At 40.3% G+C, this 26,645-nt stretch overlaps 1 protein-coding gene across 3 annotated transcripts; it reads right to left on the bottom strand.

The window, feature by feature from the left end:
• Window positions 1–319: 319 nt before the first annotated feature.
• lmtk3 (lemur tyrosine kinase 3) lies at window positions 320–26,213 on the bottom strand. 3 transcript variants are annotated; one of them, XM_032558591.1, is made up of 16 exons: window positions 25,719–26,213; window positions 22,466–22,614; window positions 20,942–21,089; window positions 18,939–19,012; window positions 18,617–18,735; window positions 17,245–17,332; window positions 16,164–16,312; window positions 15,985–16,069; window positions 15,116–15,237; window positions 14,278–14,427; window positions 8,333–14,111; window positions 8,101–8,258; window positions 6,642–6,775; window positions 4,111–4,445; window positions 3,942–4,026; window positions 320–1,718 (listed from the first exon to the last, which is right to left on the bottom strand). In XM_032558591.1, exons 1-16 carry the CDS (start codon window positions 25,807–25,809, stop codon window positions 1,588–1,590), a joined length of 7,797 nt encoding a protein of 2,598 aa, XP_032414482.1. In that variant the 5' UTR covers window positions 25,810–26,213; the 3' UTR covers window positions 320–1,587. The 3 variants fall into 3 exon arrangements, with proteins under 3 accessions (XP_032414482.1, XP_032414483.1, XP_032414485.1); XM_032558592.1 differs by having other exon boundaries at window positions 22,481–22,614; XM_032558594.1 differs by having other exon boundaries at window positions 8,131–8,258; window positions 25,719–26,212.
• Between the last annotated feature and the right edge of the window lie 432 nt (window positions 26,214–26,645).

Genomic DNA, 26,645 nt, shown 5'->3' with positions numbered 1-26,645 from the left:
CCTTGTTGCCATGGCGATGGTGTTTTCAACGAGTACTAGATCTTTTTTTGTTGTCATATGTTGTTTTTTAAGCAAATCCAAATAAGTTTGCAGGTGAGCCCTCACTACTGAGGGTGTCATTGATGCCTTATAAACCTCTGATTTAATTTGTTGCCTTCCACGCATTACGTTTAAAGAAAAATTATAAAAATGAAGCACATCCCTGTATTGGACGGGTCGTCTTCCCACAACTTCAACATGCCCCACTGTAATTCTTACTGTAACCCAGAACAGAACTGTTAATTTAAGGGTTAGAAACCATGTCATGAGACAGTTCAAATAAAAGATTCACATTTCTTTCAACCTTTATTTCCCCCCTTATTTATACATCATCCCCTCTGAAAAGCCTTTTTAAACAACACAAGTTTAAACCAACATTTAAACAGATCGAACAAACAGACTAGCAGGACCTCTGCTGCGTGATCGACTGCCGTTAGTAGAAAATGGGATAAATTAACAGATACACAAACAAATGGAGCTAATTACTCATGAGAAGCTTCGATTTGTGGAGCTATAAGCTACATTAACTGTCATTAAACTATACAAAAAAAAAAAAAGGAATGACAAGACTGCTAAAATTTTCTAAAAAAAAAAGTAAATTAAAAAAAAGATACAGGACTTAGATCCATACAGTACAGATTGGCATATATTAACAAGTAAAATTATACAAAATACTTATTTTTTATTTCTTCTTAGCAATTAAGTCGTTTGGGAAAATATTTTTTATTTATTTGTTGTGAAGACCGTAGAGATGGTAAAACCTGGATGCATTCCGTCTCAAAATAATTAACAGTTTATCAAGGTTTAATAAGTTAGACAAATAAATAAATGAAAAATAAATAAATAAATAAATAAACAAACAAATAAATAAAAAGTAGTTTGTTTAATTTTTCGTGCAGTCCAAAGTTTACATCTAAAAGTAAAAGCCCTAAAACAATATTGTATACACTCGCGTTATGGTATTTGTACAAATGCTGAGGAATATTTCTTAAATACAGGAGTCAGTTTCAAACTGCTGGATCAGCTGCTGCAGGAAGAAAAACCTCTTAAATTAGGACTGGTCTGGAATCCAAGCATTTACATGGACAGATGAACGACTAAAGAAAGTGCATCCCCCTCCCCTCTCAGTCGGGGAACTGTACAACAGAATAAAGCAGAAATAGAGAAAGTAAGCTGGTACACAGCAAGATTCCCACTGCATAGCTGTCAGATTTGTTTCACATTTTTCAAAGCTCCAGGTTCCTTTTGCTTTATTTATTTTTGTTTTCTTTTTCTCCCAACGCAAGCAGTCTTTTCCAAAGACGTTTGCAGCCAAAGGCTACGGATAAACTCTGTAAACAGTGACAGGCAGGAGCTCAGCAACCCCCCTTTCATACAAAATCCAGTCACTGGCAAAACCTGGAATGTGTCCAGCTGGTAAAATCAGAGTCTTGTTTCTTTCAGTTCCCAAATCAGTAAAAAAATATCTTCTGGGTAAATGGCTGGCTGTTGGGTGAATTCACTGCTCGCTCTGAGAGTGTATGGATTCAAAGGCTCCCGTTTTTCGCCTCACACCAGATGGGGGTCGTCGGCGGGGCTGACGGTGAAGCGCGATGACGTCACTGGGCCGCTTCCGATGGGCGACCGCGGTTTGATCGGTAGATCCTCTTTTCTTTTCGATTCTTTGCTTTTGTTTGGCCCTGATGGAGAGAAAAACCAAACAACAGTTAGACAAGAAGGCTCAAACATAAACAAACCCCCTCACTAATATCTGGTTAAATTTCTTAGTAAGTGGTATTTCCACCACATGCTTTTATAACTTAATTTTTTAATATTACAGTTTGACCTCACAAATTTCTGTTTAATGATCCTTTCTTCCCTTCCAATCTTCAAAATGCACTTATTGATATTTCCACACACGACAACTTGGTCACAAACAACATCAAGCACACAAAGTTTTTGGATAGGAAGCGTTTTAGTTTCGATTGTTGCAACAAGTTCAGTATTTTTAACTTTGACATCCATAAAGTTTTCATGACTATTTGTCTTTTTATGGTTTGAAATGGAAGGATTTCATAGCTCATATCATCCATGTGTCTTCAAAGGTTGTGGATGGTGAAGTCGCATCAAGTCGGGTAGGAAGAACTTCTGGTAGCAGTCAGTCTCGCATCAAATCTAAAAAAGTCTCTAACTGAAGACTGTTGCTGTACGACAGTCTCATGCTAACAGCTCAACATCTGGGCTGCAGAGATGATATTTCACAGAAACATGTCCTGGATCACATCATTGGTTATTGGCAAGCACTGCTAATCCACCTCATTTGCTTTTGCCACTCCTCTGAACTCTGGCTGCATAGAAAGCCAGGCAGAGATGTTAGAGTTGGTTCTTGCCTGTTACGATCGATAAAAGAAATGGTTTTAACTTCACTTTAGAGTGAGTGTGTGTTTATATTTGAGTCTGGATGTTTAACAAAAAATTAAACCTTTGCTCTAGTTCCTGTTGTTGTAAATGTTATTTACTCTTTTCTCCATGAAAGAAAAAAAAGCAAAAGATGACTTTGAATATGTGTGTAAACTTCTGACTTGAACTGCATGTTCAGTAGCATCAGTTATGCAACAATGTGTTTGTGCAAGAATAAATCTTATGAATCCATGTCTGTTAAGAGGCTTGACACAAAAAAGACACTTTAAAAATAACTCAAAGGAAACATGGACTCTTCTCTCTCTCCCGAGTTTTAAAATCTCCACTCCAAAAAGCTCTGAGAGATGATCTGAGTGTCTAATTTTGGAGCATCTTTGAGGGTAAAAGAAACTCTGAGCTCTGACTTTCATTTTGCTGTGAAATGAGGTAATGAGTTTACAAGATGGAGAGCGCAGTTTAAACCAGAAAATGTGTTGGAGGGGGAAACGCGGCTTAGGACGTGCATTGTTGAGCGCAGGATTAATGTCCCGGCTCAGCTCCACATGCCACAGCATCGAGGGAGACGGTTGATTATGGGAGATTAATTCTGGCTGCACACTGGAATAAAAGATGGGGGGAAATGAAGCTGTTCTGTTTAAAGTGCGAGGAGATGAGTTAGATGTCAGATTTTATTACTATGGTAACCACCTCAAGGTGAAACTTTATTAAAGTGAGACACGTTGCACTGATGTGCGAGTCAGCTGTTGGATTGTCAGCACAGACTGACCTGCAGGGTGACAGTGACCATTTCCCCAGTACCAGAACCAAACATGGGGAAGCAGCATTCAGCTTCTATGTACCACAAATCTGGAACAAACTTCCAGAAAGCTGCAAAACAGCTGAAACACTGAGTTCCTTTAACCCCATAGGTCCTAAACGTAGTGCCGTCGATCCAGCCAAATTTTCAGTACCGTAATTCTGCCACACTTTGCGCTTACTGAAAAATCCCAACGGTTTCTGAAAGACGTTGGACTTCCCAGCCAATATCAGGTTATTACGGTAATTTACGGTAATTTCACCCCCGCCGTAGCAGGAAGTGAAATTAATCTGAGGTGCGCTCTTTTAATAGACGGTAAATTGCGAAAATAACTCGCTAGATACTGAAAGTTCCAGTTTGTTCTGAACAAATGGGAAAATATATATTTGCCCATTGAATTAAGATAAGCAAAAATATCCAGGCAGAGATTTTAAATTTAGGACATAGAGGGTTGAATCTAGATTAAAACCCCACCTATTAAGAGTTGGTTTTCTACCATAATAAATGAAACACTGACATGATGTGTAATGATGGCTAAATGTAATGTCTACTGGTTTTCTCAACTGTTGGCCGTGTTTTATTTTCTATGACTTTGTATTTTTATGTTTTTTATGGTGTAAATAATTTTGAACTGCCTTCTTATACAAATCAACCTGATTGATTTGCTCTGGATCTTTTCAAGGCCATGAGATGTTTATGAGCTCACCATGAAAGTCCAGCTTGCTGCTTTTCACAGAGACTGAACCTGGACTTGTAGGAGCTGAGCTGCTCAACTCATTGGTTGGAGTTTCCTGTAGCAAAGAAACAAACACTTAAATCACTTTTAATTCAAACTCATCATTCAAGGTGTTGACTGTAAAACAAACAGGAAGTACCTGATCAAACAGATAGATTGTTACGTCATCGAAGAAGGACACATTCCTCCCTCTGTCCCGCTCTCTGTCCAAAGGCTCCTTGGGTGATTTTAACAGACTCCTCAGCCCGATCCGTTTGTCCACGTCCGTCTCCGTGACAACAATCACCCTGCGGGAGCTCTCGTCCTCCTGCTCATCCTCCTCCTCCTCGTCGGGGTCGATTCCTGACGACAGGCCCCTTCGTCTTCCGATGCGATTTCCGATCGAACTGTCCCCGAATCCGCCTTTCCCGCTCGGGGTGAGAGGGAGATTCAGAGCGAGAGGAGGGAGGGCGAGAGACAGGCGAGCGAGTTTGGCTTTAAAGCAAGAAAGGAACAGAGTTTAGATAATAAACTGAGTCAAATGGATATGCAAGTTTTGCAGGAATTATCAAAAATATGTTTTACTTGTGGAAATAAAACCAACATTAGCTAAAGATGTATCATTATTATACCTTCGGCTCATAACTCTACAGAAATCCATTCATCTGTTCAGACTATTTCAACTATCTGTTGTATGCTTTCAAAGAACTCTTCCTTTTTAATTGCTTTACTAATCACCTATAAGTGATTTTTCTGCTTCAACTAGTTTCTAGTAGGACAGTTGTAAGACTTGCTATTTAGACAAAAGTTACGCGTTTTGCGCTTTTCTAGTTGAACAAAACCTTTGCAGCTTTTTGCTATGAAAGTGTCATTTTCATAGCAGCTTTTGCCATTTCTTTAGCTGAACAAAAATGTTATATTTTGCACCTTTTTGAGGGAAAAAGTTACTTTTTAAAATATTTTCTTCTAGGACAATGGTTGAATTTGTTAGATGGACAACAAATTCAACAGACTGTATGATTTTGACATGCTTTGTAATTGTAACAATTCCAGGGTATCACAAAGTGTGACCTGCAAGTGTTAAACTTATTGCATCCAAAATGTAAAACCAGCTGTTATGAATTTGTAAAGGAAAAGGACACCTGATACTACTAGTATTTAATAAATACACTAAAAGCTTGCCTTAGAGTTGGCTAGCAGCAGGTTTAGTCCATTAGTCAAATTAACAAATTTAATTTAAACATTATTCACTGATATGTCTACACTGTTGCACTTTTTACTATTTATTGATGTTCAGAGCAATTCTGGCTGCAGTCAGCAGTGATTCTGTAAACCTGATTGAGGACCAGAAGCTAATTAAAGAAGATTGTCTAATTTGTTGGCTTAAATTATTTATATAAGGCTTTATCTAAGAAGTGGATGTGATTTTGACTCGGGCATCAGATTTACTTGGACCAAGAAGCACATCCCAAAAGCTGAAATGTAAAAATTTACATTTTAATAAATAATCAAAGCAGAGAAATTTAAATCAAGTCCACTCTGTTACTATCGTTTACTAAATTAGTAAAACTGGTCAAATATTTTGCAAGGAGTACATTCATTAAGAAAAAATATTTTGAGAAAAAACTGCTTTTTTTACTGTAAAATATTGTTTTTATAAAAGAAAAATGATTCAACAGTAACTCTGTCACAGCTCATGAAGATGCTTTATTAATATAAGAAATATAATACAACAGACTTTACTGCAGGTTAGAAACAGCTGATAATTTACTGCCTGGTCAGATTCACTTTATAAATATATAGTTGCACAACAGTTTATTTTATTTTATGCTGCACTGATGTTTTATTGTCATTATCAAGCATTCCCACCCATATTTCTGCCTAATCCTATTTCCATTTCACACAATCTGTTTCACAAACTTTTCTTTTACCCAACGCAAATCAGCTTACTTGTCTGAGTGGTCAAGTAGATGGGAAATAATGGAGATAAATGATTGTGTCAAATGTAAACTCTCACATATAGGTTTAGCCTAATTGTGTATTATTCTCCTGAAGATTTAAGATTACACAATCGTTCCATCAACTTTGGTTCTGATTTAGACAATTCGACTTTTGACTCGAGGTCAAACCAAAATGTTTCTCAGCAACATTCTGCTGTACAAAATGACCAAAACATCCAAAAGTATAAAAATGTCTGTCACACCTTCATCCTTCAGTAAATGTCACGCCTGGCTTTCTTTACTAATTATCAGATCGTTGCTCTCTCTGTCAGCTACTTTGTGCAGCTTTACTAAAGAGTTTTTTTGTTGCTGTTTCTTTTTTTTGTCTTGTCATTATTCTAAGGTAGAATTATGAAGCTCAATCAGAGGTAACAAAGTAGAAAGACTAAAATGAAAGTATGATGTTTATTTCCTTGTGAGAAACATCAAATAATGAGCACACGTGCATTAAATCTAAACTTAACTCGTCTGTGAGATAACCTGACTTCCCAAGAATAGGATAAGTTTACTTTACGTAACGTTTAACTTTAACTTTGCAGAAACAAGTAGGAGACACAATGTCCAGGTTATAATCTGGTTAAATGAAGAGGAGATTTTAGAAGAAGGAAAAAATTAAAGCAAACTGAAACCATGTCAGCAGAGAAAAGGACTAAAGGAAAAAGTAGCTTTTTGTGTTGCAGCATGACGATACCTTTCATTGCCTGGTTTGCAGCAGGTTGAGATGCAGTGATCTCAGGTTGTTCAATCACAGTGAGCGGCTCAGGTTCAGTTTTATCAGACTCAATGGGAGGAACTTGTTTAAGGGAAGCCTCCTGCTCCTCTTGGCTGTGAAGAAAAATATATATTACACCCTAAATATACCATGACACTGTTTGTTTACCAAGACATTTTTTGTTTCAAGCTTTTAGCAGATAGTTTTAGCTTTATTTATCAAAGTTTTGATACATAAATTTGTAAGAAATTGCACTAAACAATCATGCAAGAAAGCCCTTATTAAAAGGAAATTTCTTATTTGTATTTCCTTTTGACAGTTCAGCTAAAGAACCAAGTCTCAGATGCTGATTGCAGGATTCAAATCTTAATCAAAAGCTGTAATTTACAGATTGTGGGTTGCTGCTAAGGGGTCGCTGCTTCCCACAGAGACACAGAGCGGGACAAATGGGAACATGCTGACTGCAGAAGGAAGGAAGAGCAGCACTTGAAACGAGCAGATAATTTTCAAGATTATCACAGAGTTCACATCAGTGGCATGTGTAGTGCTCTCAGCCTTATATAATACCTCAGACAAAAAACCCATCTATTTTAAAATCACAGAAATACTCTACAAAAGCAATCGTCTTATCATCGGTGTACAAAGTGTTGCAAGAATAATTACATCACTTTAACTTCACATGTTGTCATTGCTAAACTCCACAAACTTCAATGTATTTAGAGGTGATTTCACTTGACAGAGCAACACTAACCACAGCATGATTGTAAACTGGAAGGAAAATGGTACATGGTTTTCTTTATTTTTTGGTAAATAAAAATCTGAAAATGGTGGCATGCGCTTTTATTGATCCCCTCTGAGGCATAATTACAAGAGCAAATACTTTGGGCTTTGTCTCTTTCATCACTGCAAATCCAGAAACTGAAGTTTTTACCATCTCTCGTCGTAAATTAGCCAAAGTTCGGACTGAGAGCATCTGTGAAATTAATTTGAATTTAGGTCAGGACTTGTGGACCTTTCCAGCAAAGTTACATCAGTGTGTGTGTGTTCAGGGTGATGTGCTGCTTGTTTGCCACAAAAAGCACTGTAACTCTCTGGAGTTCCTCCAGAGTTACAAACCTAAAAGAACAGCTTTATGCTGAGTACAAAAAGGTGGCATGACTAGTTAGGTGCTTTCCAAAGGCAGTAAATCTTATTTAGGAGTATTAGAGTTAAAGGGATCGGATGCAAATACAGCAATGTTAAGTTGAGGCAATGTAAGCATATTTGTGCATGTATTTAATTAATCATGACTTTGATTTGATCTAGCATACAAAATAAACTGAAGTTTGTGATGATGTAAAAATATGACACCACAAAAAGTGAAATTAGTCAGAGGGAGTCAAGCGTTATAATCTAATTTCCTCCATTCCTCTGTATGTGTTTCCATCTGCCTTCATACCTCTCATCCTTTCTTTGGTCTTCCACTGACCTGCTGCAGCTTTCCTTGACTTGTTCCCCCCACGGCCGAAGTGTCACGGTCTCTTTCACAGCTGACCCCCAAAGCATGTTTGTTTTCACATTTTCATTGAGGGAGAACTGTAGTCTCTCCTCACACACCTGCAACATCAGAGTAACCCAGTAAGGGAGCTGAGTGAACAGAAACCATGTAAGAAGTTAGATCACACACTCACCTGCATCATGAGGCCATTTCTGGTTGTCATCTTGGATAAAGATCCCTGATCCTTGACATCGGGTGTTTGACCTGGTGACCTCTGCTCATCAGTCTTCTCCACTGATTGTGACAAGATTGTTTGCTCTGATTCAATCAACTTATTGCAGTTATCAGAGACATATTCTGCCTTTAAATCCCCTCTGTCAGCCTCAGGAGTTGAGAAGTCATCACCTTCTTCTGTATCACTGCCCTTCTGATCAGCTGTTTTCTTTAGAGACTCCAGAAGCTCCAGATTCCCCAAGAAAAGTTCCTCCTCATCCCCAGAGATGCAACAGAGTTGTTCGAGTTTTTCAAAATCCTCCAGCGGCTCCTCGTCCAGGTCTTTCCACTCGGATATTAGCAATGCTGGGATGTTTTTCAAGAGATCTTGCTGTGTAGAAGGACCTGCAGGTGAGGTTTTCTGGGTGAAGCTATGACAAACATCTTCAATATCTGAAGTAAAGTTGTTGTCATCGGTCAGTGTTATGTGTACAGACGGGGAGTGCAGGTTGGCGGAGATGCCTTTATTCTGAGTTGTAGCTGGTGGTAGCTCTTGCAGAGATGGCGCCGAGACAGCTGTGCTGTTCGCTGGGGAAATATACGACTCTGTCTCTGGACCAGCACCGAAGTCTTCCGGATTTATGGCAGTAATAAATTCCTCTGCTTCTATAACAGACGGTGGCGGACTAGGAAAAGAGTCATCTAAACTCTCCAGTTTATCATCTTGCACATCGAGGTCTATGCTTGGCGGCGGACTAGGGAAATCAACAGAGCTGAAATTGTCTACCTCTTGATATGACTGATTAAGCTCCTCCACTCCGGACTGAAGGGCAGCGTCTCTGTAATCCTCATTAACTTTTTGGAGACTTTCCTCTGAAGACTGTGTAGCAAGCCATGGGCTATGCTCGGCTTCTTGTTTGAAGCTTGATTCATCGTTTTCTAGGTCGGAGGAGTTACCTTGAGGAGGTTCAGTGATGCTGATGAATATACTTGAGATGTCATTCTGGAAAGAATGGCTGAAGTGGTTCTCAGAATCAACATGTTCAGTTGATGCTTGTCCCTCTCTGTAGAGTTGATTCTGTGTCAATCTGTTGAAGTTTTGATTCTCCTCCATGTCTGTCAGACACCCTCTGTCCTGAATCTGCTTCTCTACAAACCTCTCTTCTTCTGGAGTTTCCATATTCTCTACTTCAATATCACAGATTTTATTCATTGTGTCGCTCTTAAAATCATCAATTTCCGCCAGATTCTCAATATTTTCCTCTTGTTGGATATCTGCTGCAGACCGCTGGGTAACTGGTCTTTCAGAGTCTCTTACGTTTTCACATGCAGCGATATTGCAGCTCAGTTCTTGTGTTTCATTGGTCCCAGTTTCATTTCTGGACTCTGCTGAAGAAGGGTGAGGCTCCCTTCCTGCATGTTCATCGTTTTCTTTAGATTCCCAATACTTCTCCTGAATCCCCCAGTTCCTATTGCTAAACCCCGCAAAAAATTCTGATCTTAGCTCTACTTCTTGTTGTTTTTTCTCTGGAGAAGCCCACTGATTATTTTGTTCTCCTGATTCCATCAAACGGTGGCAGTCAATTTCCCCAGTAACAACTCCAGAGGGTGGTGCTTCATCATCCTCTTCCACAGCACTCCACCAGTCCTCAGCCATCACATCTTGGCCCTCGCAAGACTCTGCAGAGGCTTGATGTATGTCCAACTCCGTTCTGACCTCCCCATCTACTCTGTGGTCTGAGCAGTGAAGGTCTCCCAGCTCATTGTGGTCCAAACAAACCATTTCTTCAACACCTTGCTCAGTACACAGATTAGTCAGACTAACTTTATCCTCTCTGTGCAAGTTATCGTTTAGAAATTCACTCATTTTGGACAATCTGGACTCAGATTCCACTGTTGCATTCCCAGATTTCAAAGACCTTTGAGCAGCGAGATCTCTCTCTGTCATATCTGGTTCAGCAATGCCAGACACGGAGTTGATGGAGTTGATCAAGCTCTTTGTCCCACTGGGACTCTTAGAGTGCAGATTCAAGTTGCTCTTTTCAGACTCTGTGCATTTATAATCCGTTATCTTGGAAATTATGCCATCTGTGTAGTGGCTGTCTATCACATACCCACCACTGTGTGAAAGGTTCTTCAGAGGTTCTTCGTCTAACTTTGAAAACAGCTCATCAATTAAGTCAACACAGTCCTTGACTTGATGATCATCATGCAGCCATGTGGATTTTTTGCTCTCGTTGTGATTGTGAAAAATGCCTGAATCGTCTCTGTGCACAGCCTCTAGCCCTTTGTTTAGTATGTCTTTTTCACAATGTAAGTAGTAAGAGTCATTTTCACAATTCTCAACAGTCTTTTCATTTCCACTTTCTGTTTTGGTACGGGATGCATGTGAAGTACTTCGTAAGGGGCTTTTTTCTCCTGCTTCCCCCTCCTCTTCAGTCTTCTCCTCTATCCCTGTGAGTGCTCCCCGCTCGCCCCCTCGGCCTCCACTTTGTCTGGACCCTGGTCCATCGCTGCTCTTCCTGTTCATCACATCACCCTCTAAGTCATTGTCGGAGAAATAGGCAGAGTCTCTGTGTGGGGTTTCGTTTCCCAGGACCCGTAACCCACTGCCGCTTCCTGCTCCGGTCCAGGAATCACTGGGTGTGAGGCCGTCCACCGAGCTGGAGGTCATGGGTGACAGGACAGAGTCAGTGGGAGTGATGATGTCAGAGGACAGGTCTTGATCTGGAGTGTTCGGAGTTACTTCACAGTTAGTTTCGTTTTGAATGACAGACTTTTCCAGATCATTGTACTTGTGCTGAAAGAAATTTTCCCCATTTCTCTCCAGAGCAGCTGCGTTCCCACCACATTTCCCCTCCGTTTGATCTTCTATCTGAGAACTGCAGACCTGTAGGTGCTCTTTCATCATTTCACCATTCTCTACAACAACAACAGTAGTCTTCGTCTGATTTAAAATGAGAGACTTGTTCTCCTGTAGTATCATAGTGTTGGACTCAGTGGATTCAGAAGGGGATAACTCTGGAGGGTCTATTAGTTCCCCTCTGGCAGGTAAGGCAGGTCCATCTGAACTGTCTTCCTCCTCCTTCTGACATTCATCAGTTTCACTGTGCAATAAACCATTTTTGGGCATTATTTCTGAGAGCACAAACTCTCCAGTCTGGCAGTGATCAGCATTGTTTCCTTGGTTGCACGGTTTAAGCGGTTGTTTGTTTGATCCTATGTGGAGAATTGGGATCTCGGGTCTTATGGTGACCTTAATCTCGCTCTTCTTTGCACGCTTGGTCACTTGTGCATAGATGGCCTCAGTGTGTATCTCTTCTTTCCCCTTGTTGGATGCTCGTATGGAGCTTTCTGACTGGAATGTGATGGTCTGAGCAGAGTTTGGGTCGATGCATATGGATTCATATTCAGGTGACAATGGAGTAGGGGAGAAGGATGGATCTGATTCATCTTTATTTGTGGTAGCGCTTTGTCTGGATATGATTTCAGTCAAAAATGTTTCTGCTGATTGGATCTCTTTCAGGAACTCCTCTCTAGTCATTTCTGTTTTCTCAACAAAATGTATTTCAGATTCTTGTTTCTCCCTCTCGGACAGAAGAGATCGGGATCTCCGTATACCTTTTGTGCTGCCGTCTTCAGTGTCTTTGTTAGATGAAAGGTCGGGAGAGCAGACATAGGGGTGCAAACTGGATCCTGCAGGATACAGGTATTTAACTGGATCGCTTTCCTCATCCTTGTCCGTGTCCATTCTGTCTGTGTCAACCTCTGTGAGGAACAGATCCCCTTGAAGTGATGCCTTGTCCTCCTCAACTCCTGTCCTTTGGAATTCCTTCTCCTGTCCCGATGACTGCCTTGCTGAGTCTATCTCAGTGATCAGTGATTGGGAACGGCGCATTCCCTTGTTGTGCAGCAGAAAGTTCCCCCATCGCTCTCCATCATTCTTTTCCTCTTTCTCCCCATCCCACAGGGTCTTGGACTTGGTCTCACTCGACTCTGTCACGCTCGATATCTCGGTTAGAAACAGGTGCATTGGAGACTTTTTGGCTGCTGAAACTCGTTCTGCCTGAAGTTCGGCGTCTTCCCTCCAAATGGTTGGCAGAATAGTGTCTAGCCGTGACTGGGTCCTTTTCATTCCCCTGGAGAAGAGCTCAGATGTTGCTGGGTCTGCATCTTCTGACAGGCTGGAGTGAGCGACTGTGGTCCGACTGCTGTGTCTCTCAGGGGAGGCAAAAGGAGAGTCATCCTCATCTGAGTAGGTAGGACTAGACGAGGACTGCCTCTCAATCTGGGAATTTGCATGCTGAGGACGGGGTGGGTTTCGATAAATGGGCCGCAGAGGATTTTCCCTACGAATGGGGTAGTCAAAGTCTTTCATACGGGGATGAGATTCTTCCTTGGAGGTGTGGCTTGATGGTGCATGCCTCCTGTCCTGCTCTCTATCAGACATGTCACAGGATAGCGGGTCTCTATTGGATCTCTGCATCTGTATCTTTGTGTATCTTGAGTATCTGTCAGCTGTGTTGTAGCTTGGGATGCTGCGTTGAGGTTTGGAGTGTGGGGGTAGAGGTGGAGGACACATCTGAGGGTAAATGGGATGGCTGGATGGTGGGATGGAGGGGGAGAGAGACGGGGATGGGGGCAGAGTTTGTCGGGACCGATGGAGGCCGAGGTGATCAAAGGTGGAGGACGGGCAGGAGCTCATGTGGAGGGGGTCCGTCTCAATCTTTCCACCGATGGTGTAGTGAGGCAGTCCTCTGTATCCAAGTGGAGGCGCGGGGAGAGGGCGGGAGTGAAGGTGATTGGAAGAGGACATGGACATTGAGCGGGGTTTGGGAGGGAGGACTGGAGCCTGGAGCACTGTGGGAGATTTTTTATCTGTTTCCCTGCTCTTTTTCTTCTCCACATCATCATCATCATCACCCAGATCCACCACTGAGAAGTCTGTCACTCTGCTTGAAGTGTCTCTGAACTCGGCCACTCCTGTGTTGGGCACCTGGATTTTCACCTCGCTAGATCGGATAGTTTGCAGCGTCTTCCCACTGTTGTCTGCAGAGCGATAGGGGACTCGCTCTTTTCCCAGCATTCCACTTCGGATTTCCACAAGCTCCACATCTCCAGGACAAACCGAATCAGATGGTACGGAGGACTGAGATTTGCCTTTAAGAGTTGGAGACTTGTCCTGGGGAGTGTGCTCCTCTAGGCGGATGTAGTACTCACTGGCGAGCGAGGGGCTGCGGGCACTGATCACCGGCACCACAGTGGGCGTGTCTAAAGATTGTCTGTGGTTATTGTTCACAGTTGGGATCGGCTGAGGGGGAGGGAGAGGTTTGTAACCTCGTCTGGCGTGAGCCTTCTCCCAGAAATACTCAAAGTTCAAGCCTTTGCTGGTTTCTGTAACTGTGAGGATGTCGTCCAGTTCAGAGGAGGATGGGGTAATGCAGTTCCCCACAGGGTCCAGCAAAGGGTAGGAGTTGTCTCTGCTGTCCCTGCTGTACTCTCTGTCTCTGTGCCGCTCGTTTGCTGCACTCTGAAAGGCGGGTGGACGAAGTAGATCCCAACGTCTTTCAAATGACTCGTCGCTCTCTCCTCTCCTTCTTCTGCCCTCCTCATACTCTTCATCCTCTTCTTCCTCTTCCCCCATGCTCCTCTTTGACAATCCCCGCTCTGCGGCCAGGAGAGATGAGAGGAGGAGGAAGATTTCGGCTACAGAAGGCCGCTGGGACGGAGGGAGCCAGCAGGACTGCATGATCTCATACCTTATGGGAAAAAAAACAATAAATAAACATGAGTTTGGTTTGTAAAACAGAATTTGGCTGCATTATATCACAACTTTGAATGTGTGAATTAAATCTGTCCATATGATATGATTGCATTGGAACGATTTGTGACATTTATAGATTCAAGCAGCAATTAAGTACTAACCAGTAATCCGCATGTGAGAGTTTAAGTCTAGGCTGGGCCAGAGTGATCTGTCGCTCCCTGATGACGAAGGTCAGCACCTCTTCATCGCTAAGGTGTCTGTGGGGCTGAGCACCAAACTCAAAAAGCTCCCAGATCACCACCCCTAAAGACCTGCAAAAATATTAAAAGTATTAGAAAGTAGTCAGAGAAGAGAGTGATTATTTATACAATCTAGACATTTTTTTTTAAAAACTTTGATACTTTGCCTTTTAGTTTTTATACTTGCTGTAACATTAATTGCCCATTTAGGACACAAATAAGTTGGAATCTGAATCTGTTCGCAACTCAAAAACTGGACAAAATCTCAGGTTGCAATGCAAAAAAAAATTAAAATAAAAAAATTCAAAGAAAAATGTTAGAATCTAAATGCAAAGTTGTTTTTTGTATAACATAACAAAAAAAAGTCTGGAAACTCAAATCATTCTCTAGAAAATGGCTAAATGTCCAAACTTGAACATATCTATATTGAAAGCAATGATTGTAAAATTTAAAGCTGATCCAGTTAGGAGCCGTGGTTTAATTTGCAACCATGAACATAGAGCAGGAAAGCGAAGGACTCCTAAAGGTCATTAATAGAGAACTAACAGCAGTAATATTTCTGTTTCAGAATATGCTGATGCTCAGTAAACAAAATTATTTTGAGGCTTCTTGCACATCTTCAGCCGTGTTGCCAATAAATGTGAAGGAGCTGTAGTGAATTGTTATAAGATGATTGTCTCCAACATGTCAGGGGTCATCAGCTCAGGTTTTCTTTCATACTTTTTTCTTTTCTTTTCATAAAAAAGAAAAGCTTGCTTACCACACGTTGCTGGTTTTGGTTTGATCCGTAACAATCAGGGATCCTCTGTACTCCTCCAGCAGCTCAGGAGCAATCCACCGCAGAGGGATCCACAGCTTGTCTGGAGTCAGGTAATAGTCCTCCTTTAGAAACAAATGCACCAACATGTGTTATTTACATGGTTTAATTTAGGGCTGAAACCAATTATTATTTTATTTACTGATTATTCTGATTAATTGTTTAAAAAAGTTGACACATTCTGCAGAATTTTCATTTAGCCAATTAACCTTATTTTATACAACATTAGAAATATTTATAAATACAAATAAACAAATAATTTAATAATTGTTTAAAATAATAAAATTTTCTAAAATGTGACAACATTGCATTCATTTAGTGATCATTTGTAGCAAAGGAAACATCTGAAACTATCAGATCAACATCTGAAAAGTTCAGCCCTTTCTGTTTGACTCAACATCAATAAAGTGCAGAAATAATCTGTTAACAGTTTCTTTTGGATTAACAGATTCATAATTGGAGAGCTAAAGGTGCTTAATAGGAGTTATTTTTTGCAGAATTTTAGACGGGTGAAGCAAAAACTATATTCTTTGAGGAGGTGTGGGTAGAACACAATTACTGACAAACAAAGGGATTTGTTTTTATCTTAAATCCAAAATGTATTTGTGACCTAATTACTTCTCTGAATATGTTTTCAGAGCAAATGGCCTTTTTTTAGCCTGTATATTCAGTTAACAATTAATTAATTAACTGATTACTAAATTAGTTGGCGTTATTTTATTAATCAATTCATCATGATTAATCAGATTAATTGTTTCAGCTTAGTTTAATTTGTCCACTTCTGAAAAACATACAAACATAGATTAACGCACCTTGTAATGGTTGTGTGAGAGCCCGTAGTCGCCTATTCTGACAGTGAGGTCAGAGGTCAGAAGGCAGTTTCTTAAAGCCATGTCGCTACAGAGAAAACACACACAAAAACCTGATCAGAAATTCCCCCTTCTTCTGCGTTGCTTTAATGAAATGAAGTGAAAGGAAACTCCTGACTGACCTGTGAATGTAGTTGTTTTCGTGGAGATGCAGCAGACCCGAGGTGATCTCGAAGGCCATCCTCTGAAGAGTCAGCAGGTCCCTGGTTGGCAGGTCTGGAGTCATCCCATCTGACTTCCTCTGGGCCCGCAGGTAGCGCTTCAGGTCTCCCTAAGTTGCACAACATTAGCGCTGTACGTTTAGCAGGAGGATGAGTCAGCTCCGGTTTGTTTGTGTGTGTTTTGACGCAAAGTAAAAAGCTGCAGCAATGCTGACTGTGTATGTGAATCCTGCAGTAAAATCATACATTTTTAGACGTCTGCCATCCCAGAGCGTCAAAAAAAAAAAAAAACAACAACTGGGGAATTTGGTAATGAGCTGGCAACCTTTTTAGTATTCATTTGTGTTACAAGAACTGAAAGAGAATAAAATCAGTATGGAGAATATGTGTGAGAGGCAGAAAACAGGAGAGTTTCTTTCTCTTGAAGCCGTCTAAGAGGACTTGGTGTTGTTTGGCTTTTCTCCCTGTTGTCATCAGGATTGATCTGCTTGTGTCTCTGTTTGGCCTGAGAGTCACTCCTAAGGTTTTGCTAATGAGTCACAGATTGTGCCAGCTGAGAAACGGGAAAACAAACCGACCAAAACATTAGATCATCCACAGTTTTCCTGACACGGACACAGCAGAGCGTTCCTCGAGTAATGACTTTAAAAGATGGTTACGAAATGCAAAAAGTGACGTAAATGATCTATAAATTGCTAAAAATAAAATCCAGCGGACCTTAAACTTAAAGACTTCTCTGGCATTTCATTTAAGTTATTTATTTTGTATAAAAAGTATAGGTAAAGTATTCATATCCCTTGTAATTTTTTACATTTTGTCACAATGCAACTCATTTTATTCTATTGGGATAAAAGTATGGAAATATTTGAAGCTGGCTTATTGTGCAACAGTCTTAGTCAGACATCCAACATTGGATCAAAATCTCCCCAAAAACTTACAAATTATAATATAGATTAAAGTTTCTATTTGTGACTAATAAGGTTATGTACTTTCCATGACATCGACGGTAGTGTTTTCCCATTTCCATGATATTTGAACTTACCAGCTGACAAAACTCCATAACCAGGAGGAAGGGGATGCTCTCGCTGCACTGCCCCAGACACTGGAGGATGTTGGGATGCTTCAGGCTCCTGCAAGAAGAGCGTCAGACGAAGCAAAAGAAAAATCTCTTTAAGAGACAAAAACAAAGGCAACAAAGACAAAGCTGTTCATAGATAAATCCCAAATGTCTGGGTTAAAGCCAAAATGTTACCCAGATCTATCACCCTGTAATTACTCAGCTCTTACTGTCAAGTACAAGTTTTATTATGATATAGCTGCAGTAAAAACAAAACTCTGAAGGTTATTTCACTTTCTGGCTGGTTTTATTGATTAATAGTGATGGTGGCTGTTTTTTCTAAAGAAAGGTGGAAGCAAATTTAGATTTACTGCAGTGAGAGTTGTGATGAACGTTAAAAATATGTATCGTATTTCTATTATTTTAGTTTCCCTTCATTGGCTCCAGAATATAAGTAAAGATTCTCCTTCTCATATGTAAACCCCTGAATAATGAAGCTCCATCATACATCAGAGATCTGATGCTTCCTAACAGAGCACATGAATAGAAATTACTTTTTTGTAAAGTACCTTGAGATGACATTTGTTGTGAACCGGCACTATATAAATAAATTTAATATATTAAAGAGTAGAGTAAAACCAATAATTTTTTATCATGAATATTTTTTGTTCCACATCAGAGTTCGATTGCACATTCACACCTCATGTAACAAACAAACAAATTAGAGTTTGATTAAAGCAGACTAAGCAGGCCTGGTTTGAATACACTCCATGTCTCACAGTGGGGACGGCGTCCTTTTCCTGGCTTGCTCCGTTTTTGTGTCTCTGGACATATGTGTCTTGTCAGAAAGCTCCAGTTTTGTCTCGTCTGTCTAAAGGACATTCTCACAGAATCCATGTGGCTTGTCAATATGCATGGTGGCAATTTCAGTCTCATTCATTTCTGCTTTGCTTTCCTCCTTTATTGTCTCCCGTGAAGTCCACTTTGACTCAAACAACAACTGAAGGAGCGATTTAACACTGATGAACCTTGACCTTGGAGCTCATCTTTAGTTTCTTTGGAGGTTGTTCTGGGTTCTTTGGTTACTATTTATATTATCCTTCACTTCAATTTGTCATTAATTGAAACCGACAATCCAGTGAACCTAAAAACTCTGAATAAGTGCAACTGTAATCACAGGAGCATCAAGCCAAATTAAATTAAAGGCATTTTTATTATTATTTTCAGTGACATTTTGCTTCTGCTATGCCTTTTAAGACTTTATTTTCACGATGGGTGACAGTAAATGTGGCCGTGGATTATAAATCTGACTCTGCAGCCTCCAGACAGTGTTGTCATCTTGTGCAGCTGCTCCCACCTGTACGGCTCCGATTCAGCCAGGAACTTCCTCTGCTCCAGGGGGCTGGCGCTCACACGCAGCTCCTTCACCACAGCCTGAGACGAGCCGCAGTCGCACAGCACTTCAGCCAGGATCACCTGCAAACGACAGATGGACCAGGATGTGGAAGAGAGCCAGGAGCAGAAGCAGAGTGGCGATAAACGCAGTCGCCTGACTTATGATTTGTGATCTAATCAGTGGACGGGATTAAACATCAGAGAGGAGAGAGAACGCCGGGAAGGATCAAAACTCGTGAATAACGGAATAACTTTGAAGTGTGAGGTAAAGGCGGTCATCTTACCTTCCCAAACCAACCGTTTCCTATTTCCTGAAGGTAATTTAAAGCGTGCCTTTTAAAGCACTGAGATTTGGGATCTGTGGAAAAAAGGAACACAAACGATTTTATTATACTTTTGCTAGAAACAAAAACAATTTCTGAAATTGATGAAGATATAAGAACACATAAAAAATTAGACATATTTTCTTCTGCAGAACATTGATTGTTATGGAAAATATATAAAAGATACCTACAGTTCAACCTACAGACAAGAAAAATATTTGGTATTTGGTACTTTTAGTGACATTCTGTAGTGGAAATTCAATGTAATTTTTCCATGAAATAATGCTAAAACCCACATTAGTTGTTGCATCTATATTTAAATATTTTGGCTGGTTTATTATTTTTACCCATTATACTAAAAGCCACTGCGTAAAGTCCAAAGAACCATTTTTCAGACCCCTGGTCTAGACATTTAAAACATAAAATATGCATAAATAAAACACAGATAATAAGAATGATTCATAATCAGTACAAGTAATATTATTGCATTCTTCCTGTTAAAGGGGGAGTTTTTCCTCTCCACTGTCGCTGCATGCTGCTCAGTATTAGTGATTGCTACATAGAAGTGTGGGGGATATGGACTTACAGTTTTATTACAATATTTTGTGGTAACATTGTGAAAACGATAAAAGTGTTAGACGTATTTATTACTTTTTTTTCAGGTATCTGTAAGGATGTGGAAGCACGGCACAGCAACAAACACAAATACAAATACTACTCTAAAAAAATCAACATTCAAATCAACACCAGTCTCATAGAAAACTGTAATTTGCATTAACTGCATTAATCATATTTTCAAACTTATAGATATTTATTGATGCACTTTTATTGAACAAACAGCGATAAGGACAATTTTGGGAGGGGTTAAACATCATTAGTTGAAATTTATTGTGACAATAATGAATCAAAATCTTATCATAATAAGAAATTTATCACGATAAATAGTAAATAATATGATCAATGCCCACAGGTATCTGTAAAATCAATAATATAACAAAAGCAGCTGTCCACTGCTCCCCTGGACGGGTCACCGGTCCATCACAGGGCAACGCAGAGACAAACAAACATGCAGTTTAAAGAGACCAATTATCCTAACATGCATGTATCTGGGAGGAAACCAGAGTTCCCAACATCTGGACTTCCTGCAGAAAGGCAGCAACAGTTCTAACAACTGGAAATATGTTTCTCCTTATCATATGTTAAAGGTCAAATATCCAGGTCAAAGTACAATCTTTTAAACACAATGCCCTTTAAAGAAATGCATTCTGCCCAAATGTCTGACTTGTTCAGCTCAAACTGACCACTGATGCAGAAGTTTCCCAGATTTCCACTTCACTTAGAGGTGAACTGGGCGAACTACTGGGTCAGCACTCGCTTTGAGACCTTTGAATTATCCAGCCCAGTGACTCGGGAGACAGCCAACCGTGAGGGAGTGCTGAACGAGCTGAAAAACTTATCACGATTTAAGCGTTTCATATCAGTCGATATCAATAATTATTGTTTAGTCTTTTTTGTTTTAAACATCTGAAATACAGACAAACTAGGAGCGTGACTTTTCCTGTTTTATCCACTGTGTTAAGCAGTTCTGAGGCACACAGCTGCTCATAACTGCTAACTGGACAAGTTGTTGCTAGGTAACCAAAGAGTGAGTGAGTGAGTTGCTAGGTAACCAAAGAGTGAGTGAATCAGTTGATTCCACCAACTTAACTTATCTGGTCATGAGAGGTTGAGCAACTAACGTCTTTCCTCTGCCTACATCTCCCAGAATGCTGTGCGGTTCTGGTTCAGAGTACAGTGACTACTCTATAAAGCGAATATTGAATATTCCAGCTATTGATATTGATCAACGTGTCTCTCGTGATTTATATAGTTATTAATTTATAGTCCAGTTCTAAGCAGGGCCGTCCTCCATCTTTGTTTTCTAGGGATGAAGCGAAAGTAAGCAAGTCCGAAGGCTGCGTTACCTGCTCCGTCCTGCAGGGCGGCGCACTTGGGGCGGTCTCTGACCGGCAGGGTATAAACCTCAGGGAGGGAGGGGCAGGACGACAGGCTGTCCTCCTGGATGGGACTGGAGCCGCCGGAGCATTCCTCTCCATCTGCGTTGTCAAACTCCTGGTTGAGCCGCAGCAACGCAAAAAATGACAACATGGCGACAAGCAAAAATTAACTGTCAAGCACTGTTAGGTGAAAATCACTCAGATTAAAAACTCCTGAACAGGTCAGAATAAAACTCAAATACAAAGCAGTTTGTGTGACACAGAGAGGTTGATTTAATGAAAGTTCATAAGCATTTACATGAATAACAAACAAAACATGACCACCACATTAATAAACTAATAATGTCTTATTTTATGAGAAAGTTTTCCACAACAATACAACCAGGTTTTTACACAACTGTGTCTTTCAAAAGTATTTATACTCCTTGAATTTTGCCACATTTTGTCATGTACACAAATTTCAATGTATTTTAACAGACTGCTGTGTGATAAAAGGTGCTTTTGGTCAAATGCAATCAAAGTTAAACTTTCTGGTCTAAATGCAAAATGCTGGGATGGAGGTTCACTTCCCAGCAGAACAATAATAAACAAACACCCAGAGTTACAACGAAATGTTCACATAAAAATTTATCAATAAAAAAGGGAGTCAAGTATAGCTAATAAACACAATCAAAAATAGAGTCCTACAATATTTTAATTTCAAAATACCAAACTTTTTCAGACTCAATTCTCTGGATAATTTTTTTTTCTAATATTAGAGACATTCAAGTACAAATCAATACAGTACTTAGGCTCTGTTACCAGTCATTTTTCTACAAATCCTGGAACAGCAAATAGCTGGAGCTGGTTTCCTATTTGACAGAGATGCAAATGGTTATTTTACTATTTTTGTGGCATCTGAGCAAACTGGTCAGTTAAAGATATAAAACTGAGACCACAGAGAAGCAGGAACAAACACGGCAGTCTGCAGCTTGTTTATCTCTGAAGTCTGAACTTGGATCCAGTGAAAATTATTTACTGTATTCAACAGTGGCTACAATAAAAATACAAACTAACAGAAGAGAAAAAAAAAAACATTTTCTAGCTGCATCTATGTTTGAAGTTTGAAGCTGCTGCAGTTTTAAAGTTTTGGTTAGAAACTTTAAAACTTTACATGAGCTTCCTGTTTATTTTTGCAACTTTGACATTTGAAATCTCCACTTCTGACGCAACATTTACCCGCATTCATGAATCAAACACGTTACATAGTGATGCTCTATCTCATAAAATCACTGAACTACATTCAAGTTTGTGATTATAATGTGACAAAATGTAATCAAATTGAAGGGGTACAAATGTTTTTGCAACTAAAATGTTTCTGTTTTCAGAAAATGTCAATATGTTTAAGACATAAATGCTGCCAGTTCTAGCTTTGCATGCCAAAAAAAATGCAATATGCATTAAAAGTCAGAGGAATGCACAGAAAGACAGAAAGGTGGATGACTCTCTTACATGTTGAAGACTTACATTGAACCCCACGCCTCCTCTCTTGCAGCACAGACAGGTAAGGAGGAGCAGAACGAAAGAGACGAGCCCCGAGCAGGAGATGAGGATGATGACGTAAGGTGGAGGAGAGAGAGACTCGGCCCTGGTCTGAGAAACTGGACAGAAACAGAAATAGAAAGGAAGGAAAGCTTTAACACAGAAAATATTAGTGCATCTGCAAGGGCAGCCAGGGAGAGAAACAGAAATTTCACTGGACCACAAAAGTGTAAAATCATGTCACACAAGTGTTGTGTTTAGCCATTGGAGCATAATCTTAGCTGCAGGTTTTAGGATACAGCGGAAAACCCCAATGGAGAGTTGGTATCGGGTGGGAGAAGCAAGAAAACAAATTAAGCTTACGGTAAAAATTATTATCTGAATCGGTAGAAAAAGGGAAACAGAGACTGGAATTAAAGTTTGAAAGTGGAAAGATATACCATTCCAGTGAGGAAAATAAGCATGGGGGGGGGAAAGGGAAGATATCAGAAATGGCATTCCACTCAGGAAACACGATTAAGAAGCAAGGGGAGGGTGGCTGGAGTTGTCGTTTAGGTCAAATAAAATAAAGGAGAAAGGGTTGGAAACTGGAAGCTAATTACTCAACCAGGAAGGTTTATTACTCAGGTTAAAGAGGGAGGAATTGGGACATGTGATATTTGTACCTCAAAGTAGATGATTGTGGGAAGTGAACCATCTGCAGAAAAGAAAACGGGCAGGGCAGCGAGGTTAAATACCTTCCAGGTATTCTTAGTTGATTTTATTTCAATTCTGTGTTCAAAAATCCAAGCAAATGACAAGAATAAGTAACAAATGATAAGTTTAGACATCCAGAGTCTGGCTAATACACACTAAAAATGGTAAATAAATTACATATGCATCTTATTTATTGTAAATACAGTGGTTTTATGAGGTATTATCTCATTAACCTTTTCACGCTTTGTCACTTAAACCACAAACTTCAGGGAATTTTAGTGGAATTTAAAGATAAGCCAACACAAAGTAGTGCATAACTGTGAAGTGGAAGGGAAAAGGAGACTCTGATATGCCTAAAACAAGTTAACTAATCAGTCAATCGTAGTGCACTTGTTTGTAATTTAATCTCAGTATAAATAAAACTGTTTCGTGAAGGTCTCAGAGAATAATTTGACAACAATAGAGAACAAAAAAATACAATAAAGACCAAGAAACACAGTAGGCAGGTCAGGGATAAACTTTAAACCAAAACAATATATATATAAAAAAAATACGATTCCAAGTTTGAAAATTTCCCATGTCTGTTGATTTTAACATTTAAATATGAAAAGAATATGCTAAAATTGCAAACCTAACAAGTATATTATTGATCAAAGAATTAGCCAAAATGTTTATCATGCAGGAGCTGCAAGAATGTGATAAATGTACAAATGCAACAATTAATAGTTAACAGCAAAACTATTAATTGTGCACTCCTGAAATTTGGCAAGGAGAAAGTCCTTGTTAGGTATTTGGGGAACACAACAAACATGCTGAAGAAGGTACACTAGTCAGCTAACAAAGAATGTCCCTGGAATGCATGATGGTGGCAGTATAATGCTGCGGGTCAGGAGCCAAATACAAGGCGAAGAAAACCTGTTAGAGTTTCGAAAACATGAAATTGGGGGTTAAGTTCAACCCTAAAATCACGACTAGAGCTGCAACAGATTGATGTAGATGAAAGTACATTCCTGTGTTAGAATGGCCTAGTCAAAGTTCAGATCTAATTTCCAGTTGCTGTGGAATAAAGAATTTAAGCCCCTAGACGTGCCAACCTGGTGGGAAACACACCCAAAAAGGAGAAAAATGTCTACAAAGTATTTAGGAGGGAGTGCATTTACTAAATGCACATAAAGTTTTTCAAACTGTAAACCATGAAAATCATAATTTTCCTTCCACTTCATAATTATGCAACATTTCCAGTAAATTACTTTGACATTTGTGGTTGTAAGGAGACAAAATGTGAAAAATTCAACAGGTATAAATACTTTTTTTCAAGACACAAATATAAATTTTAGAGACGAACATAACCTGCGTGCAGAGAGAAATACAACAATAACACAGTGAAGAGATAATAAACACAATGCCAGAGGTCATATAAATCATAAATTATAACATCTGTCCTTCCTCAAACTGTCCCGGTTTCAATGTCTGACTTCCTCATTAAAATTCAACAATACATTCCTCCACAAGGTCACGATAGTGTAAACACTGCATGCATCAATTTTAAATCATTTTTTAAATAATTTAGCCACTTAAATATCCCGTCCTGCCAAAGAAACCTCCCACCGCTCTCTTTTATCTGCCATTTTTATTGTTATTTTTGCAAACTGGCGAGCGGAGAAAGTGTCAGGATTTGCAGGAAATAGAAAAGCATCGTTTCATCCGAGTGTGGGCTGCTGCACGGCTCGGTCTGTTGCTATTAAAAGGAGTGCGAGTGCACTGGATTCCTCGTCACTTCAAATAAGATCTAGCTCACGAAAGCCTCCAAAAACAAGAAGCCTCTGACTGTGAGGTCCCTCAGAAAAATAATAAAAAAATAAAAAATAAAACCCTGGTGGCTCCGGTCTTGACGCACAGATCCTGAGCAGCGCTATTTTTCCCATCTTTCCCCAGACAGATGTCCAGACAGACAGCGCATATAAATAGGGACCCAACACAGGGCCTTTTCCCACCAGCCTCCGTGCCAGCACCAGCTCTTATCAAAACAATACACCACCATACAATGACTGCACACATTACACAAACACAACACCCTGCCAGCTCTAAGGGGCTGTAAGGCACAGAGAGCGATGATAAGGATCCCAGCGATGGCTAATAGGTTCAACATAATCTCCTCAACCGGAGGATGTTTTAGACTGAAAAACTGACCCGACTGGAGATTTTAGCTTTGCTTTTTTTTTTTATTTATTTTTTCCATGCAATCGATCTGAGGGCCCTGGATCGCAACACCCTGCATATATTTTCACCAGTGCATATAAATATGGTACCCTACCCCTCACCCAATCAGATCCGCTCTTGCGATAATAACTGGCAAAATGACTCAGTCGAACCGGCTGACATTACAGTATTCAATAAGAGGAGGCCTTTATTCCCCTCCATACCTGACTGATTACACCCCGTTAGCGCTCTGCCTTTCATCACTGACAGGTTTTCACCGCCACCAACCCCCCTCATCCATCCATCCATCCATCCATTCTCCGCTCACCTTCCCTCTGCGGCGCTCCGAGGGCTCTCTCCGGGCTGAGGTACGACATGATCCCCGCCAGCGCTACCATCACCCAGCAGTGTGGCCGCATCGTCGCCGCGTCCGGGTCGACAACAGCATCCGAGCGACGCCGCCGAGCCGACCGTCGGTGTCGGTGTCCTCCTCGCTCCCGTTCCCCCCCGCCACGGTCTGTACCGTCTCAGTCTCCTCACCCCCCTTCTCTCTCTCTCTCTCTCTCTCTCTCTCTCTCTCTCTCTCTCTCCTAATAATAAAGAGCGTCTCCTCGCGTCTCCTTGTTCTGCTCTCCTCCTCCTCCTCCTCTTCCTCCTCTAATCCGCAATTAAACACGGAGATGCTCCATTGTGCATCCTCACCCCGCCGCTCTGCCTCAGTCTGCTGAAAACAATGTTTTTCTTTTCATATATATTTATATATATATATAAATCCTCCCCCCTCATGTATCTCTCAGTGTGTTGGAGGTTGTCTGTTTCTCCTCCGCCTGCCTACGTCACACGCGCACGTCGCGCATTGTCATGGTCCAGCTTCATCATCATCATCATTATGGCAACTTGAAGAAATAATTAAAAGCTGCTGTTGGTAAATAGGCTGATATCGATCCACTTTTCATATTATTTTCAAACATGATCAGTTCCGCATTTAAATGGAGACACATTAAATCATGACATTGTTGTCATAAAGAAAATAGTTGGATTCCTTCGCACTTTTCGTGGTGAAATTTCTCAGAGTTCCCGGTTCCTTGTAGATTATTTCCAAAGAAATTCAAAATGCCTTCCTCCCTTCTTAATCTGAATTAAAACGTACAAATATCAGAGCAAAGAAGACGAATGGATAGAAGAGGGTTCAACTTGGTGATGCAACAAAATATTAAGTATTTCTTTTCTAGTTTTTAGTGCAAATATCTAAGTT

The sequence above is a fragment of the Xiphophorus hellerii genome, chromosome 3, assembly GCF_003331165.1.
Source record: "Xiphophorus hellerii strain 12219 chromosome 3, Xiphophorus_hellerii-4.1, whole genome shotgun sequence".
Lineage (NCBI taxonomy): Eukaryota > Metazoa > Chordata > Actinopteri > Cyprinodontiformes > Poeciliidae > Xiphophorus > Xiphophorus hellerii.
The sequence above is the reverse complement of the archived record's forward strand: the minus strand, read 5'-3'. Positions and strand labels throughout refer to the sequence as shown.